This window comes from Bombina bombina, chromosome 1, assembly GCF_027579735.1.
Source record: "Bombina bombina isolate aBomBom1 chromosome 1, aBomBom1.pri, whole genome shotgun sequence".
In the NCBI taxonomy this organism is placed as follows: Eukaryota; Metazoa; Chordata; class Amphibia; order Anura; family Bombinatoridae; genus Bombina; species Bombina bombina.
The window spans coordinates 1,035,972,573-1,035,990,678 of NC_069499.1; the positions used below are offsets into that span (position 1 = coordinate 1,035,972,573).

Below are 18,106 nucleotides of genomic sequence, written 5' to 3' on the forward strand. Positions count from 1 at the left end.
TAGAATAATTTTTGCTAGTGGAAGTATACAGACATCCCAACCTGCAAAAACTAATTTCAGGGCGGTGCCCGCGCCCCTCACTATACTACCTCCCTGCATGCCAACCTCACTATAGTACCTTACTGTACCACCTCTATATAGTACCTCACTGTACCACCTCTGTATAGTACCTCACTGTACCACTTCACTATAGTACCTCACTGTACCACCTCTGTGTAGCACCTCATTGTACCATCTCACTATTGTACTCCCCAGCACCCCAACCCCAATTCAGAATTCCTCAGTGCTCTGATTATGAAATAGTTGAAAATGTTATCACATTATAGAGTATGGGAGTCTGTACATCTCAGCCTATATACAGTATATCAGGTCTGCTGCTGTCTCGCATCGCACTAGAGTAGAGTAGAGATCAGGAAGGGGGGAAAAGTCTAGAAAGGAACGCAGTAACTATTTACTTTGAGCTATAATGGAACAGTGACCCCTAGAGGTAGAAATGAAAAGTGCAGGCACAAATATGATTTTCTCTGGCACCGCTATTTCCGGGAGATTGTGTTTCATTTTCAGGTGTCAGGTAGCAGCTTTTTCAATGTGGGAGACTCCCGGACCTTCTGGGAGAGTTGGGATGTCTGACTATATTGCAAAAATGTTTCTATTTAAAATTCAAATATTGACCTTTCTATTACTTTTATTATTTGTTTTTGTTAGTAATACTTTTAATACATCATTATTTGTAAGTTTTTTTAGTGTGTTTAGTGGTCCTGTAAGGCTTTTAACCCTCAGCATACTGCACGGTGTTCTGGGTCTTATTTTGCAGTCTCTATTAATGTTGTAAAAGGTGAATCAATTTTGAAACAAGATTTATGTTATATATCATTGTTCGCTACTTACAGCAATAATGCTTAATGTTTATTTTATTGGAAAGGATGTGTGTACATTTGTATGATAACACCTCAGCTGTGCAGTGTGCGTAAACGTGAAAAGATTTATGATTTCATCATTTCTTATGGATTTATTTTTTTTAAATGGCAGCTTTGATGAGAAATATATCTAGAAAATGTGCTTTCTTGAAACCAGGCAGTGACAATCGGTTAGACTAGTTAGTTTTGTAGTATTTTTTTAGTCCAAATAATTATATGAAATTTTAAACATTGTCATTATTCTAGTCCAAAGTTATGATCATATGAAAAATATAAATGATAATATGAGCATGGGGGGATAGAACTCATGAGAAATGACTGCCTAGAGTGTGTCCAATAATTTTCTTAAAAAATGTTCTTGAGTGCCCATAGTTTTTTTTTAACACATACTTTATCAGCAATTGATGTTTTATATAAATTATTAAAGGGATACTAAACCCATTTTTTTTCTTTCATGACTCAGATAAAGCATGCTAGGTTCAGAACCCTGGACAGCGCTTGTTTATTGCTGACTACATTTAGCCACCAATAAGCAAGCGTAACCCAGGTTCTGATCCAAAAATGGGTCGGCTCCTAAGCTTTACATTCCTGCTTATTAAATAAAGATAGCAAGAGAGTGAAGAAAAATTTATAATAGGAGTAAATTAGAAAGTTGCTTAAAATTGCATGCTCTATCTGAATCTTTAAAGAAAACCTTCATTCTCTTGCTTTCTTTATTTTAAAAGCAGAAATGTAAAGCTTAGGATCCAGCCCATTTTAGGTTCAGACCCCTGAACAGCGCTTGTTTATTGCTGACTATATTTAGCCACGAATCAGCAAGCGTAACCCATGTTCTGATCCAAAAATGGGTCGGCTCCTAAGCTTTACATTCCTGCTTATTAAATAAAGATAGCAAGAGAGTGAAGAAAAATTGATAATAGGAGTAAATTAGAAAGTTGCTTAAAATTGCATGCTCTATCTGAATCATTAAAGAAAAAATTGTGTTTAATATTCCTTTAAGCAATACATTTGCAGCCAATGCCTACCTACCAATATTTCCCATAGGCCTTCTGGGACTAAGAGATGTGAGGGGCTTGTGGGTAGAGCTATGACCATTGGTGAGGGTCTGTGGGTGTGGCATAGGCAATTGTTATTTAGCTGCAGAATAAATTCTCAAAGATGTTAAATAGATGATTCATTTAAAATATGATACGCTTTAATGATAACAGCAGTAATGATGTTTGTTTCAGAGACGTATTATCAGTCCACTCAGAAGGATCTTAGCATAATATTATTTATTCAAATTATCCAACGCTCATTCTTCAATATGTGAATAGGGATCAGCTAACAAATATTAAAGAAACTAATGATGCAGCAACCTGCACTTATACTAAGTACTTTACGGAGGTCTAAGAAGCTATTGGCACAATAATCTGTAGAAAAAAAAGGATCTCACTTGAAACCGGTAATAGATTTTTTTTTATGACTGAATCAATAATCGCCTTGCAGTCTGTCACGCATCAGGTGATTCATTAAACTTGAACAGGTTGATGTAGCCATCAGCTTAAATAGAAGCAATATCACACACAACAGCCTAGTAGCCTGTTAAAGTGCTGGGCTTGTGAACTATTGAACTATGTCCCCTGCGTACATAGAGACATTTAACCCAGTGCACACAAGAAGAAATAGTGGCTGCACTCTTTTCTTTTAAAGGAATAGTAAACCCCAAAATTTTATTTTATGATTCAGATAGAACATACAATTTTAAACAACTTTCCAATTTAATTCTATTATCAAATTTTCTTCATTCTCTCTTCATTCTCAGCATTGCACTACTGACAGGAAGCTGAAAATATCTATTTAGCCAATCACAAGTGACAAATGTGTGCAGGCACCAATTAGCAGCAGCTCCCTCCCACTAGTGCATGCTATGTGCGTATTCATTTTTTAACAAGGGATACTAAGAGAACGAAGCATATTTGAAAATAGAAGTGAATTTAAAAGTGTCTTAAAATGACATGTTCTATCTGAATCATGCAAGTTTAATTTTGACTTTCCTATCCCTTTAACTTTATTTATTTTTTTGAGAATGTACTGCAGTTTATATGAATTTGTACTAGTTGCTCTATTTATTTACTAATTAAGGTGCATGTGTCAGATGACAAAATACAAATAAAATTATTTCATTTATTTGAAAAGATAATTTAATAAATAAATACATGCATACAACCATTATAATTTGAAAGGACATTGCTTATGATGTGACTTTCCATCAGCAGAGTTATAGATACTGTAGGGAAGACTCATCATCCTCACTAGTATGGCTCAAAAAAAGATTACTTATATAAAAATATATATTTTACTAATTATCTTAATATCTCTAATCTCTAAACAAAGTTGACATTTCTCACTCTCTCAATCTCCTCCATTGGAGCATACTAATTGAATAAATAAACATTACCTGTACTAATCATTGATTCATTGTACATTTGAATTAATTTATGTTGCACAGAGGAGCTGTACCATAACATTCTGCCTGTATGTGTGTTTATAAATCATAGCCAGTGTAATTAATATGCATATTAATTTGCATTACATCCAAGTACTTTGTTTTTAGCTGTTGGCATTGCTTTATACATTAAACAGTATTTGTGCATATTTTTGGATACAAATCAACATCACCCCTCTCTGGCTGCCAGTTGGTTACAGCAGTTTTCCATAAATTGAACAGTGTATGGGATAGCAACACAGTAATAGTAATATAATGTCATGTTTATTCTCTTATCATTAATACAAAATTAAATGTGCAATGTTTTGCCTTTTTAACATGTATGTGTATATAGATATATGAAATAGAAACATGTGCCCCTCCTAACAGTACCAGTTTATCAATAGCTATGGGTGTTGCTAAGTGGGAGCTTGCTTAGTTGCTATGGCATTTCTCCAAGGCAATGCCTCCCCCAGTCAAGGGTTAAGGTTCACCGCATGCGCAGTGGCCGTGGAAGAACTGAGACAGCAGCCAGTCGCGGGCCAGTTCAAACGGTACCTGGGAGTGATGGAGAGTGGCCGGGTCACCCAGTCCTGCCCGTGACTGTGCTTTTCGACCATGAATGGGCGCGCGTGAACCTGACCCAGCCACAGTCCGTCAGTGGCTGTGGGATCCTTATGAAGAAGAACCAGGGTCATCGTGCAGGAGAGGCCGCTTGTACGGGGTGAGTAGACATTGGATGTCTGATCACAGCCTACACGTGTGTGCCATGGTACTGCGTGCATAGTGTATCCATCTGCAGTCTGTGCACTGTCACGTGTGGGATATGTATATATATGTATGGGGCGCTATATATTTATTGCGTATTGGTACTTTTAGAAAACAGAGCATAATCCTGTTGCATGCTGTTTATTTACTATGCTAGGGCTTTCTAGCAATCTTTATTCTGTAAAAAACCCTAACATGCCCAGTGTGAAACTCTCATTTGTTTGTATATGATTGTGAAACTCCAAAGGATCTATTAATAACATACGTTCTAAAAAAAAGATCTTTGTAAAGTAAGGAATGTATTATACATATTGTATATCACTTGTCATTTAAAATGTATCTTACAAATAACGTATTACCTTTATTTTGCTATTTGCAATAGCTGATTATGCCTGTACTGAAAATTTCAATTTTTCTGGAATGGGTATAGAAAAGCTATGTAAACTAGACTCAGCAGAATGGATCACACTCCCAGTGGGGGCCAGAGAGATATGTACTAATATGTTAATTTTCAGTTATATCAGAGTAAGAGAGCATTTGTGTTTATATGGAGTTATATAATAAAGTAGTGATAACATAACAAGATTAGTTTGTCCTGCAAGCTAATCACATTGTTATGGTTTGGTTTGTTTTTTTCAAATGTAAAAATCAGCTATTTCATATACAAAATTGAATCTAAAGAAACAATTTCCCATACAGTTTATACTCTGCAGCTGGTAAAAAAAAGTAATTGGAAACACATCAAGGGAAAAGCAATTTTACAGTACAATATACCTTTATATCATATAGTGTACTGTTTTGCAATGGGTTGTATCTGTGTTATATAAACTTCTCTTTTTTAGATGTGCACTCAGGACTATTTACAATAAAGGCGGTAGCTTGTAAACATTTGGATCAGGCAGGAACATTTTGTATTTGGGTTAAAAATATACATTTGACAACATAATTATCAGGAACAACTGAATAAATATTTTTCATAATGTATCATTTGTTTCTGCCCCAGATATCATGAATTGTTGAAGATCTGCATACTTCAGCTCTACGTAGCCTTTGCTGGTTGTAGCTGCTTATCCCCAGACAGAATATATTACACAAATCTCCAGGTTGATGTTTAAATCCAGTATTTCACTTTTCCTGCAAAAAATGAAGAAGCAGAACATAAGGACTTTATCCCTCATCCTTTGCATGTTTTCTTATCTGCTTGTTGGAGCTGCTGTTTTTGATGCACTTGAATCAGAATCAGAAAGCTCCAGGAAAAGGATCTTAGAGGAAAAAAGGACAGATCTGAGAAATAAATACAGTTTTTCTGAAGAAGACTACCGAGAGCTAGAGCGTGTGGTCTTGCAATCTGAGCCTCACCGTGCAGGAAAACAGTGGAAATTTGCAGGCTCTTTTTATTTTGCCATAACGGTTATTACTACAATAGGTAAGTGAGGGCTCATTCCTGTAATCAGTTCACTGCTTGAGTTATTAGCTACACAAGAAGGTAATACTAGTCTTTTACTCAGAAACATCTGATTTTCTTGTTTGGTGACATAAACCTAGGAGATTGGGGTGGGGGCGATAGCCTCCCTTTTACACTGGCTCATCCCTTCACCCTTTTCCCACTGATCTCCCATCATTCTATATATGTTTTTCTACCACTTTATAGATGTGTGAGCTTCATAATTTTGTTAGTTTTATTAGTAGGTCTTTAACACTGAAAATTACTTTTGTATCTGGAACCCTGTGTGGACCCCCTCATATATAGTTACTAGAGATTCAGTTGTTTAGTGATTTATCCATTTCAAAGACAGTATATAAAGTTTCTTTGTTTGCCTTTTCTTATTTTTATTTACCCTGTAGCCTCCTGTATTGATATGATCTAAAACTATGGGGTCTATTTATTTATGTGCAGACAGACATGATCCGCTATAGCGAATCATGTCCGCCGCACATCGATAAATGCAGACAGCATATGCTGTCGGCATTTATCATTGCACCAGCAGTTCTTGTGAACTGCAGGTGCAATACCGCCTCTGCATATTCGCGGCCACTCGGCCGCTAGCAGGGGGTGTCAATCAACCCGATCGTATTCGATCGGGCTGATTGCTGTCCGCCGCCTCAGAGGTGGAGGACGAGTTAAGGAGCGTCTTAACTTCTGCTTCAATCGGAACTGAAGCGGAGAGGGTTGGAAGCAGCATCCGCTGATTCATAAATAGACCCCTACTATATGTTTAATAATGATTGCTTTACAAATATAAAGTGTGTATGTATGGCTTTTTAAAATTATATAAGGGGTTGACAAGTTTATATCTCACTTAGAAGCCAGGAAAATGATTGAGGAACCAGCAACACATTTTGTATAGGAGTCAGAGAAGATGTGTAATGTAGGTCTTGGCAAATAAATGGTACCAAAACCGCTACAATTTTAAATCTTGCTCTAAAAATGTGGCATATTCAACATATATACCTGCATGCAGAAAGCTTTGTCCTGTTCTTAAAAAGTTTATAGCCTGCCCCAGTAAAAAATCCTGTGGAGCATTATAGTTTTATGTTGTTTTGCATTTTCTTCCAAAACAATGAATGCTTGAGATTTGCACCTGTTTTGTGAATGATACACTGTTCTAATTTGTAGAGAAAAAAATACAAACATTTTCAAAACTACATAGTTATTGATACAAGGCTAACAAATACATTGCAGCATAAATTGAGCCACTATAATAATAAAAATGTTAGTAATATAGAAGATAGTGATGTTGCATAAAGGGATGTCAGTAGTGTGCTGTGTGCAGGGCCGCCATCAGGGGGTGACAGGGGTGACTCCTGTCAGGGGCCCAATGGGCTAGGGGGCCCCATGAGGCAAGAACTAAGAAATTTTTTTTTTTTTTTTGGCAGCCACCAGTGGGTACTACAGCAGAGTGCTAATTGAGCATAGGAAATGTTATTACAAGGAGTAAAGTATTAGTATTTGAGAGGATTTCTGAGTGTGCACTAAACCACTATGCACAGTGTGAGACAGACTTGGCACTTTGTTTGTACAGTGTGTGCCTGAGTCAGACGGCAGATCACTTTCATTTGCAGAGGAGGTAGGACTTACTTAGCAAATGTTGTTTATTTCTTTGTGCAATTTAGGATTGTAACTTCAGTGTGGTAGTAGTTGTAATGGTGGGGCCAGGGGTTCATAAAAACACATTTTTTTAGCAGCAGTGTATTTATGATTATTTGACAGTGCTGTAGAAATTCTATATTTAAAACCATGCAGAAATGTTTCCTCCTCAATACACAAATGATATATATTACATTCCAGTTTACTGTCCCTTTATGCAAGGACTTTCCAGATACAAGGATGCATTTTATCTAAGATTTTTACATCTGCATAACATGTTATACTCTCAGACTAAGATTGCTCAGTGTTTGAAATGAGACAGGTTAACTTAAAACTGTTCAGTTTACACTACAGCTGACTTAATTTTGAAATGCATACCAACAAACTTAAATCCTGCATTTAACCAGATCTAATGGTATGGGTACCACAGCTTATGGTTCCACCAAGACCATATAGCGTACCACATTTTCAAAATCCACAAGTACAGCTGACAGATGGGAACATTTGTACACTATATTTGAAGTGGTGCTCTTGGTTGGGGAAAATATCAAACAAACATATGTAACCTTCTAAAAGTACTTTTCTTCATCTAGCCATCTACCCAGATCATTAATGTAAAATTTTGAATTCACAGAATTATTTTTGTTTGCACATTTACAAATATGATTCTTTAAAAAGTGATCTCTTAATTTCTGCATTTTTTTTATCATGCATGTCACACACTGTTGATTTAGGGGATGCAAGGTGCATAAATGTTTCCTCCTGTGAGTGTTTCTGTGGGTGTCTGTGTTTATGTCTTTGTGCTTTGGTTTGTGTCTCTATGAGTGTCTATGTATTTTTTTTTCTGTTGGTATCTCTGTGAGGGTGGGTGTGTATGCCCGTGTGCATTTTCTTTGGATGTCTGTGAGGGTGTGTGCATATGTCTTTGAGCTTTTTCTATGGGTGTCTCTGTGAGAGTGGGCATGTGTTTGTCTTTGTGTATTTTCTCTGGATGCCTCTGTGAGGGTGGGTGTGTATGTCTGTGTTTTCTGTGGATGTCTCTGTGAGGGTGTGTGTGTATATGTATGTATGTCTCTGTTTTCTGTGGATGTCTCTGTGAGGGTGTGTATTTTCTATGGGTGTCTCTGTGAGGGTGTGTGTATGTCTTTGTGTGTTTTCTGTGGATGTCTCAGTCAGGGTGTGTGTATGTATGTCTTTCTGTGTTTTATGTGGTTGTCTTTATGTGTGTGTATGTCTTTCTGTGTTTTCTGTGGATGTCTTAGTGAGAGTAAGTATGTATGTCTTTCTGTGGGTGTCTCTGTGTGTGTATGTCTTTGTGTGTTTTCTGAGGCTGTCTCTGTTGGTGTTTCCTTGGGTGTATGTGCAAGTTTGAGTTTTTGTGTGTGTGTGTGTCCATTGTCTGTTCCTTTTTAGGACATTTTGACCTTAATACTGATTATTCACATCTTTCTACAGACTTTGAGACTAATGAGACCTTTCCTGGAAGTCACTAATCTACCATTTAACCTTTAAATTATTGTTTAGGCAGTTCAGGGCCCTTCCTTTCAGCCACTGCATGCTGTTGTCATCATTTAGTTGGCATCTTCCTTTACAAAAAGATAATCAGAACTCCATATTTTGTTTTCTAAATCTCCTTTTTTTTACAAAACTGTAGTTTACCTCATTACTTGTCAGGTCAATGTAAACAAGTGCTGAGTGTCTGTTTGGGTGTCTGTGTCTGAGTTTCTTTGCGAGTCTGCTAGAGTGACTATATGTGAATCCTTATGTGTGAGTGTGTGTGTGTATCAGTGTATGTTACTACCTTTACAACATTTCCAAGTTTAAATAGACACTTAAGAATAAAGTGCATATACGTTTTAGTCCCTTGGTAAAAAATTGGACATGGTTAAGTCAGGGGCCCCAAATTTCTAGTGGCGGTCCTGGCTGTGTGTGTACAGCCCTAGCATACTATTTCAAGATGATTTAAAAAGCAAAGTGCATCAAAAAGTAAAAAAACAAACAAACAGATTTTCTAATTTGCTTCATTCTCCTGGTATCACACGTTGAAAAGCATACCTAGGTAGGCTCAGGAACAGTGATGCAGTACTTAGAGCTAGCTGCTGATTGGTGGTTGCATATACTGTATATGTCTCCTGTCTCTAGATGACTTGATGACCTAATGTGTTCCCAGTATTACATTGTTGCTCCTTCAACAAAGGATACCAAGAGAATGAAACAATCTGATAATATAATTAAACTTAAAGTCGTTTTAAATTCTATGCTCTATCTGAATCATTAAATATAGATTCTGGGTTTCATGCAGGGTGGCTTTGATTTAAATCATGATTCAAATCAATAGTAGTAAGACTTGATTTAAATACATTTCAATCATGATTTTCTACATAAAGGTTACATTTTTAGAATAACTTGTCAGATTATTTTTACAGTTACACCAGAAATTTACTAATTTAATTTCATACCATTAGAAATGCATAGATATAGATAATTGAAATTAATGAAATTATTAGCAGATGAACTATCTCCAGTTTAATAGGTCTATATTTGATCAATATTTCAGCTGTACTTTATTGAAAAGAGAACAACAATGATTGCCTTAAAGGGACAGTCTACTCCAGATTTTTTTATTGCTTTATTACCTATTCCCCAGCTTTGCATAACCAACATGGTTATAATATACTATTTACCTATGTGATTACCTTGAATCTAAACCTCTGCCCACTTATTTAAGTTCTTTTGACAGATTTGCATTTTAGCCAATCACCGCACTCTTATAAGTAACTCCACAGGAATGAGCACAATGTTATCTATATGGGACACATGAACTAATGCCCTCTAGCTGTGAAAAACTGTCAAATGCATTTAGATAAGAGGCGGCCTTCAAGGGCTTAAACATTAGCATGAGCCTACCTAGGTTTAGCTTTCAACTAAGAATACTAAGAGAACAAAGCAAATTTGATTATAAAAGTAAATTGGAAAGTTGTTTAAAATTACATGCCATATCCGAATCATGAAAGTTTAATTTTCACTAGACTGTCCCTTTAATAATAACAATTTAAATAGCATTATTTAACTAAAACAATAACATTATATTTCATATTTAATGCTTACCCCTCCCTCCTCACAATGAGGTCCTTGGTCAGATCTGTTCCACACCAAACAATCTTCTATTCATTGAGCTTCTTGAAACTTAGTAAGAGTTGATTCTGTGTAGATAGGTTTGAAGGGGAGCAATCACATTACAGGGACAGTAAAGTCACGATTTAGATAAAACATGCAATGTTAAAAAAAAACACTTTCCAATTTTCTCTTATCTAATTTGATTTGGTCTCTTGATTTCCATTGTTGAAAAACATACATAGGTAGGCTCAGAAGCAATCCACTAATGAAAGATAGTTATTGACTCACCCAATGTGTTTACCTAGCTCCTAGTAAAGCATTGCTCTCCTTCAATAAAGGATAACAAGAGAAGAGAATTAAGCAAATTTGTTAAAATCTGAAAATTGTATGTTCCTGTATATCTGAATAATGAAATAAACATTTTGGATTTATGTCCCTTTAAAGTCAATTACTCAACTCTGTATGTTCATTTTTTTTTATTTTTTTTTAAATTGCTGTGAAGAAGAGGGCATGTTTTTTCTGCAGACACAAATTCACACTATTCACAACTACAAAACCAAGAATATGTGATATCATCTAGACAGAAAATAAGCCAAAAATAATCTTACAGAGACCTCTGGGAGAGCATCACATTGTGAATGAATTAATAGAATTAATTTACCAAAAAAAAAATATTACAGCCATTAATATACAACCTCATGCTACATAATTGAAAACTAATCCTTATGTCAAGATGACTAAACTTTGGTTTATAATGTACCTTAAATATAAACTATATTTGTATTTAAATTAAAAAAAAACATTTTTTGGGGGAGGTTTCATATCCCTTGAACAGTGCTTCAAATATTTCTGTGCATTCAAAACGATTAATTGAACACAAAAGGCAGTAAAATAAAAGAGTAACGTCAAACAGTTGATAGGTGTGTGCTTGAGAGCAAAAGCACTTATCCGTCAAAGCATTCCCTTTCAGTGAAAATACCAAAGGCTGACTCTGGTGCCTTCCATGGCCTACATATTTTTTGGCTAGAGATATGCACCCAGCCATTCTAGAGCTGCTGCTCTTTAACCCCTTAATGACCACAACATACCCTGTATGTCGCTGGTACTTAAGGATTTTTTTGCCTGTAATAGTGCGGGTCTTGCCGCTGCTGGAGGCAAGACCGCACTATTACAACCTTCCTCCTGCAGACCTCTTGCTATAGCGCAGTCTCACCACTGGCAGACAGACTGCACTATCAAAAAAACAAGCCCAATTAAAAAAACAACGCACTGGTGCGTCACTGGTCATTAAGGGGTTAATTCATGGATGGTTCCAGAGAACAATGAAAAGGATTAAAGGATGTTTTAACTGGTATGTTTTTTTGCTTTTAATCACTTTCAAGTGCAGAGTAAATGACAAAACATGCACTAACCATGAGCCAGCTCCAGTCTGCCACAGCGCTATACTCAGTAACACACTGCTGTGAGTCTGTGACTGAATGCAATACTGGCTCATGTGCTTATTCATTTACTTCAAGCAGACTGAGTTTAATACCAGATATAGAAGTGTGTAGGAAGAGCACAGTGCCCCTTTATGAAATGATCTGCAGTAGTAATCCTATTAACAATCACAGAAAGTTACACTTTGTATCTCATTACTGTTATTCAAGTTATATTGGAGAAATATTTGATAAATTCAATGTTAAATATAGATTTTTAAATACTGATACATTTTGAACAGATGAACTAATTTGGCTAAAATGTCACAGTTTTGTCATCCTACTAAACCTTTGAAGAAAATGTGTTCATTATTGTTAAAGTTATTAATGTATGATATATATACAGTATATATATATATATATATATATATATATATATATATATATATATATATATATATATATATATATATATATTACTTGAATAGAGATAGACAAAGCTACAGAAAAAAAAAACGCTGCACATGAAAACAGGGTTAGACAAATTTGTTCAGAATCTTGGGGCCAGCCCTTAAAGGAACACTGAACCCAAATTTTTTCTTTCGTGATTCAGATAGAGCATGCAATTTTAAGCAACTTTCTAATTTACTCCAATTATACATTTTTCTTTGTTCTCTTGCTATCTTTATTTGAAAAAGAAGGCATCTAAGCTTTTTTTTTGTTCAGACCTCTGGACAGCACTTTTTTTATTGGGGGATGAATTTATCCACCAATCAATAAGGACAACCCAGGTTGTTCACCAAAAATGGGCCGGCATCTAAACTTACATTCTTGCATTTCAAATAAAGATACCAAGAGAATGAAGAAAATTTGATAATAGGAATAAATTAGAAAGTTGCTTAAAATGTCATGCTCTATCTGAATCACGAAAGAAAAAATTTGGGTTCAGTGTCCCTTTAAAATTAAGAGCCAAAATATTTAGCCATTTTTTTGAGAGGATGTACCCCACAATCCATCCACAATATTACAGATAGCCCCAACCAGCAACATGACCTCAAATGACATTAATTCTCTCTCCCCCCAGTGTCACATTATTGGCTTCATAGGAGGTATTAGAGGGATAAAAAAAAGTGCCCAAACTTGTATTTTACAGCTACGATGCCTAAAAAGGATCCGGCTGCACCCGGCTAGATTTTAGATGGAAGCTGATAGTGGAAATGGGGGGTATCAATGGGTGTCTTGGATGCTCTAAACTAGGGCACCAGGGCCTTATTCCCTGACTCCTGGGTTTGTCCAGCCCTGTCTTGAGGGTTAAAATTTCTAGCCTAAATTTTTTTGGGAAATAATTACTAATTAGTTTCAGAAATATAAAGCTTTAACATGGTGTGATCTCAATGCTTCTTTGCAGATGGGCAGCATAAATGTAATTTAATGAACACTTGTCAATGACATTTTCAGTACTGGATTATCATAAAATCAAAGTCTGTGTTATAGCAAAAATAAAATATCCCAGAGCTATCAAGAATGTTATGTCAGTGTGGAGTTATTTTAAATACCTACAAACAAGGAACCTGGTTCTGCAAAATTAAAAGTCAGCCTGCTTGGCATACATGCCCTATAAAATTGATTTATTCATATTAGCGGGAGCATAGTGAATTGTTTAACATTACTCTAAATCTCATGTATTAAAATAGGAAGCTTTAGAATTAGAGGAGCTAACCTGAGAAATCAACATGATTATCTGAGCAAAGATTAATTGCAAATAAATCTCTGTTAATAGTAATTTGTTTTGTTTGTCAAATTATTTTACATGATGGGCAATGATTCTACTTACAGATGTAATCAAAATAATTCAACCCCCATTGCAAATCAGGTTTATTGCCAAAATGTACTGACGTTCATCTGTTTGCAGTGAACAAATCAAACAAAAGCAATTAAAATAGCTCAACACACCGAATGCTTCAAGTGGTTTCCCCAAATTCAACTGAAAATGCAACGTTTAATGAATTCAGCAGTCTAAAAATTATTCAACCCCCTGAATAGAATCCCTCACAAGAGCACAAATATGCAAAACAGGTATTGTCTCAAGCACACCTGATGCAACTGATCAAGGGCTTCATTCGTTGCACAAGGTGTGCTTGAGCGAGAACACATGAAATACCTGAACTGGCTAGGGGTTTGTTGAGTGTCACATTTGACTGCATGTTAGAAATCAAAAGAATGGTCCAAAATGTTTTAAGAAGAGATCATCACCCTTCACAAACAAGGAACAGGATTCAAAAAGATAGAGAAGGGACTGAATGTTCCTAGAGAAATTGTTGGAAGCATAGTTCGCAAGTTCAAAGTTAAAGGAACAGTGGTTACAGTACCTGGATGGGGTAGAAAAAGGAAGCTATCAATGTCTGCAACCAGATTTCTGTTTAGGTAGGTTGAGAAAAACCCTCAGGTGACTGCAAATGACCTGCAGCAAGACTTGGTGCCAACAGGCACTGAGGTTTCAGTTTGCACAGTAAGGAGTTTACTAAACACAGAAGGTTTCCATGCCAGAACACCACGATTGACCCAAAAGCACAAGAAAAGTTGGCTCCAATATGCTCAAAATCATATAAATAAGCCACAGAAGTTTTGGGATTCTGTTCTGTGGAGCAATGAAACAAAACTGGAACTTTTCGGCCAGATGGATCAGCGGTATGTCTGGAGGAAGAATAATGAAGCATACGCCAAAAAAGAACACTCTGCCTACAGTTAGACATGGTGGTGGCTAGGTGAGGCTCTGGGGCTGCTTTGCATCCTCTAGTACATGAAACTTGCAGCTTGTGGAAGGCAAGATGGATTCATTGAAGTATTAGGAAATCCTAGGAGAAAACATCACGCCGTCTGTGAGGAAGCTAAAGCTTGGGCGTCATTGGACCTTCCAACAGGACAATGATCCCAACCATACCTCAAATTCCACCAAGGCTCTGTTGCAGAAGTCCTGAAAGATTCTACAGTGGCCATCACAGTCACCTGACTTGAACCCCATAGAAAATCTCTGGTGGGACTTGAAGAAGCCGGTTGCAGCACGCAAACCTAAGAATATTACTGAACTGGAGGCCATTGCTCATGAGGAATGGTCTAAGATTCCTCAGGAACACTGACAGAAGCTGGTGTCTGGCTATGCATCTCTTTGCAGCTGGTCATAACAGCAAAAGGGTGCTCTACTAATTACTAAAGTCTAAAGATGCTTACCATGAAGGGGCTGAATAATTTTGAGAATTCAGAATTTTTTAAAAGTTGCATTTTCAGATGAATTTTGGGAAACCACTTGAAGCATATGTTGTGTTGAGCTATTTGAATTGCTTTTTGTTGATTTGTAGCCATCCTTTTCACAGATTCCAGGTTTTTTATATCCTTCTGGAGATATGGCCTCCAGAACTGCACACAATACGTAAGATGAGACCTAACTAATGATCTTTAAAATGGCGTAAAAACCTTACTATTTCTGCTGCAAATACCTCTACCGATACATTTAAGCATTCTGGTGGCCTTACTCTTTTGCAGTACTACATTGTTGAATACATTTTAAAGCATGTAAAACAATAATTCTGAAGTCCTGTTCCTTATTTGTAACAGTCGAAAAAGTGTCATTGAGTCTGTAATTAATGTTTGGATTTTTCTTCCCTAAATGCATAATTTTACACTTTGCAGTGTTAAACTTTAGTTCACAGTCATTTGTCCAATCCTACAATTTTTGTATATCACTTGTCATTTTGTCTTCCACCCTGGAACTTCTACCCTTTGCTGATATCCCGCATAAATATGTTAAAGAAAACAGGCCCCAGTACTGATCCCTCTGGAACACCACTAGTAACAGCCCCCTATGCTGAATGTACTCCATTTACTAAGACACTGTTTTCTAACCTTAAGCCAACATTCTACCCAGTTCATACTTTTTGAGTCTAGACCAAGGAGATACAGTTTGTGACTTAGTTTGTTGTGTGGGACGGTGTAAAATACTTTGCTGAAATCAAGATATGATAAGTCAACTGCTCTACCCTGGTCTAATACTTTTGTTACATAATCTCCCTGAAGTAAAACCATGTTGATTTTGGTCCTCTAAATTGTTTGTCTTTATGTAAGTCATAATTCTTTCTTTTAAGAGACTTTCCGTTAATTTCCCTACTACTGAAGTTAAATTAACTGGCCTGTGTTTACCAGATTCTTCCCTACTACCCTTTTTATGAAGATATACTTCTACTTCATTCGCTATTCTCCAATCATCTGGAACAACTCCTGTCAATAGTGACTGATTGAAAAGATCAGTTAATGGGGCAGTTATCACTGATCAACGTTCCTTTAAAACTCTTGGATTAATATTATCAGGACCCACTGACTTTTTTACATTTATTTATGATAATGCCAACAAAACCTCATCCTCTGTAAAAAAGATTAGTGCTAAGCTCATTTACATTTTTTTGTAGCATCCATTAATATAGCCACTCTGGCCTATATTAGGAGTGGAGCACAAAATTGCGCTTTCATGAGCTCGATATTTGTGCTCCACTCAGACATGTGCGTGCGCTGGTATCCCAAGTTAAGCGCAATGCAAATGCGACCTTGCATTTGCATTGCCTTGGAAGCTATATGCTCACGAGATCGTCCTTCCATATGCTCCAATGGGAGCTTTGTTCTCATGCTGTGAAACACGGCAAATAACCTAGTGCAGCACAGGGGGTAGAAAATTGGGTAGAAAATTTAAAATATATATGTATATGAATATATACATATACTGTATATGATATGTGTTTATATGTGTATATACACATATTAACACGTAAATATATATGTATATAAGCATATACATATATATTTCAAGTAAAAAAACAGTCCCCATAATCTTCAATGCAAAGGCACTTCCCAGTGCCTTTTTTTTTCTAACACCTCACATTCCTTCACTTTAACCCCTTTTAACCCCTTAAAGACCAAGCTTCAGATGCTTGTCTTTCAGTTAAAGACCAAAGCAATTTTTGCATTTTTTGTATGTGTGTGTTGAATCGCAATTTACATCTTTCTCATTTGATGCATCAACACATATTATATACCATTTTTTAAAAGACAAAAAGAGCTTTAATTTGATCTGACATGTATATATATATAAAATAAGAAAGAGGCTTGCAAACGCTGGATTTGTGACAAAGTGCTTTAATTAGCACAATTAGCTAATTAAAGCACTTTGTCACAAATCCAGTGAGTGCAAGCCTCTTTCTTATTTTATTATTATATTTGCCTGCACCCTGGTGGATGATATTTGAGTGGGAGTGTGCTCTTTTTGCTATATTATATATATATATATATATATATATATATATATATATATATATATATATATATATATACATATATATATATATATATATATATATATATATACATACATACTGTGTATAAATATATATGTATGTTCTAATTTCTTATAAAAAATATATAAAAAAAAGAAAGAAAAAACGTTTTTTCACAGTTTTGGCGATAATAATGTGTACATACTTAGTGCAGTTTAAGAAAAGTAATTTAAAATAAATGTATTTATTTGTCCTGATTTACAGAGTACATCATATGTCTAGGATTTCAGTTTATTTTTGGTAGTTACAGGTCACAAAATGCAAGGCATAAAATAAAATTTCAATGTGGATTATAGAATTTGATATGTTTGTCTTCAATGTTTAATAGCCATCACAGAAAACAAAATTGCCACACAAAAGTATATATTTATATAAAGTAGACATCACAAGCTATTTATTTAAGAGTATTTTGACACTTTTGACTTAGCCATTGAACTGCCAATCTCTGCTAAATATTGTAGTAAAATTGTATTTCTTCTGATTTTTAACATACCCACATAACAAGGTTTTTTTAATATGTATTTCGTAAACCTAATGTGTGCTACTCCTGTACAAAACCCCATATTGTGTCCAGCTACATCTACAATACCCCCAATGTATGCCTTTGTCCTGTGAAGCTACAATGCCATATAAGAGACCTAACCATTTCAGTTTGTACGGTTAGAATTTTGATATATGAATTTAATGGGCCTTTGTCTCATATCGGCCACTCGCAGGGGGTGTCAATCAGCGTGATCGTATGTCTGCTTCAAAACTGCTGTTTCCGGTGAGCCTGAAGGCTTGCGGAAACGGGCATCAAGCTCCATTCGGAGCTTGATAATTTGGCGCCTATGTCTCATTTTGGGGCATTATAACAGTTTTACTGTTCAAATTACCCCATGAAGACCTACCATTTTCAAAAGTAGACACTCCAGGGTATCTTATATGCTGTATATTGTGCCTTAATGTGCCAC

At 35.9% G+C, this 18,106-nt stretch overlaps 1 protein-coding gene across 1 annotated transcript in view; it reads left to right on the plus strand.

Moving 5' to 3' along the window:
• The first annotated feature begins 5,259 nt into the window (after nucleotides 1-5,259).
• Nucleotides 5,260-18,106, plus strand: part of LOC128640954 (potassium channel subfamily K member 9-like) — a 69,012-nt gene continuing 56,165 nt past the window's right edge. The window contains exon 1 of the mRNA XM_053693433.1: nucleotides 5,260-5,578. Within this exon, the coding sequence (XP_053549408.1) occupies nucleotides 5,260-5,578 (319 nt within the window). The remainder of the gene's footprint in view (nucleotides 5,579-18,106) is intronic.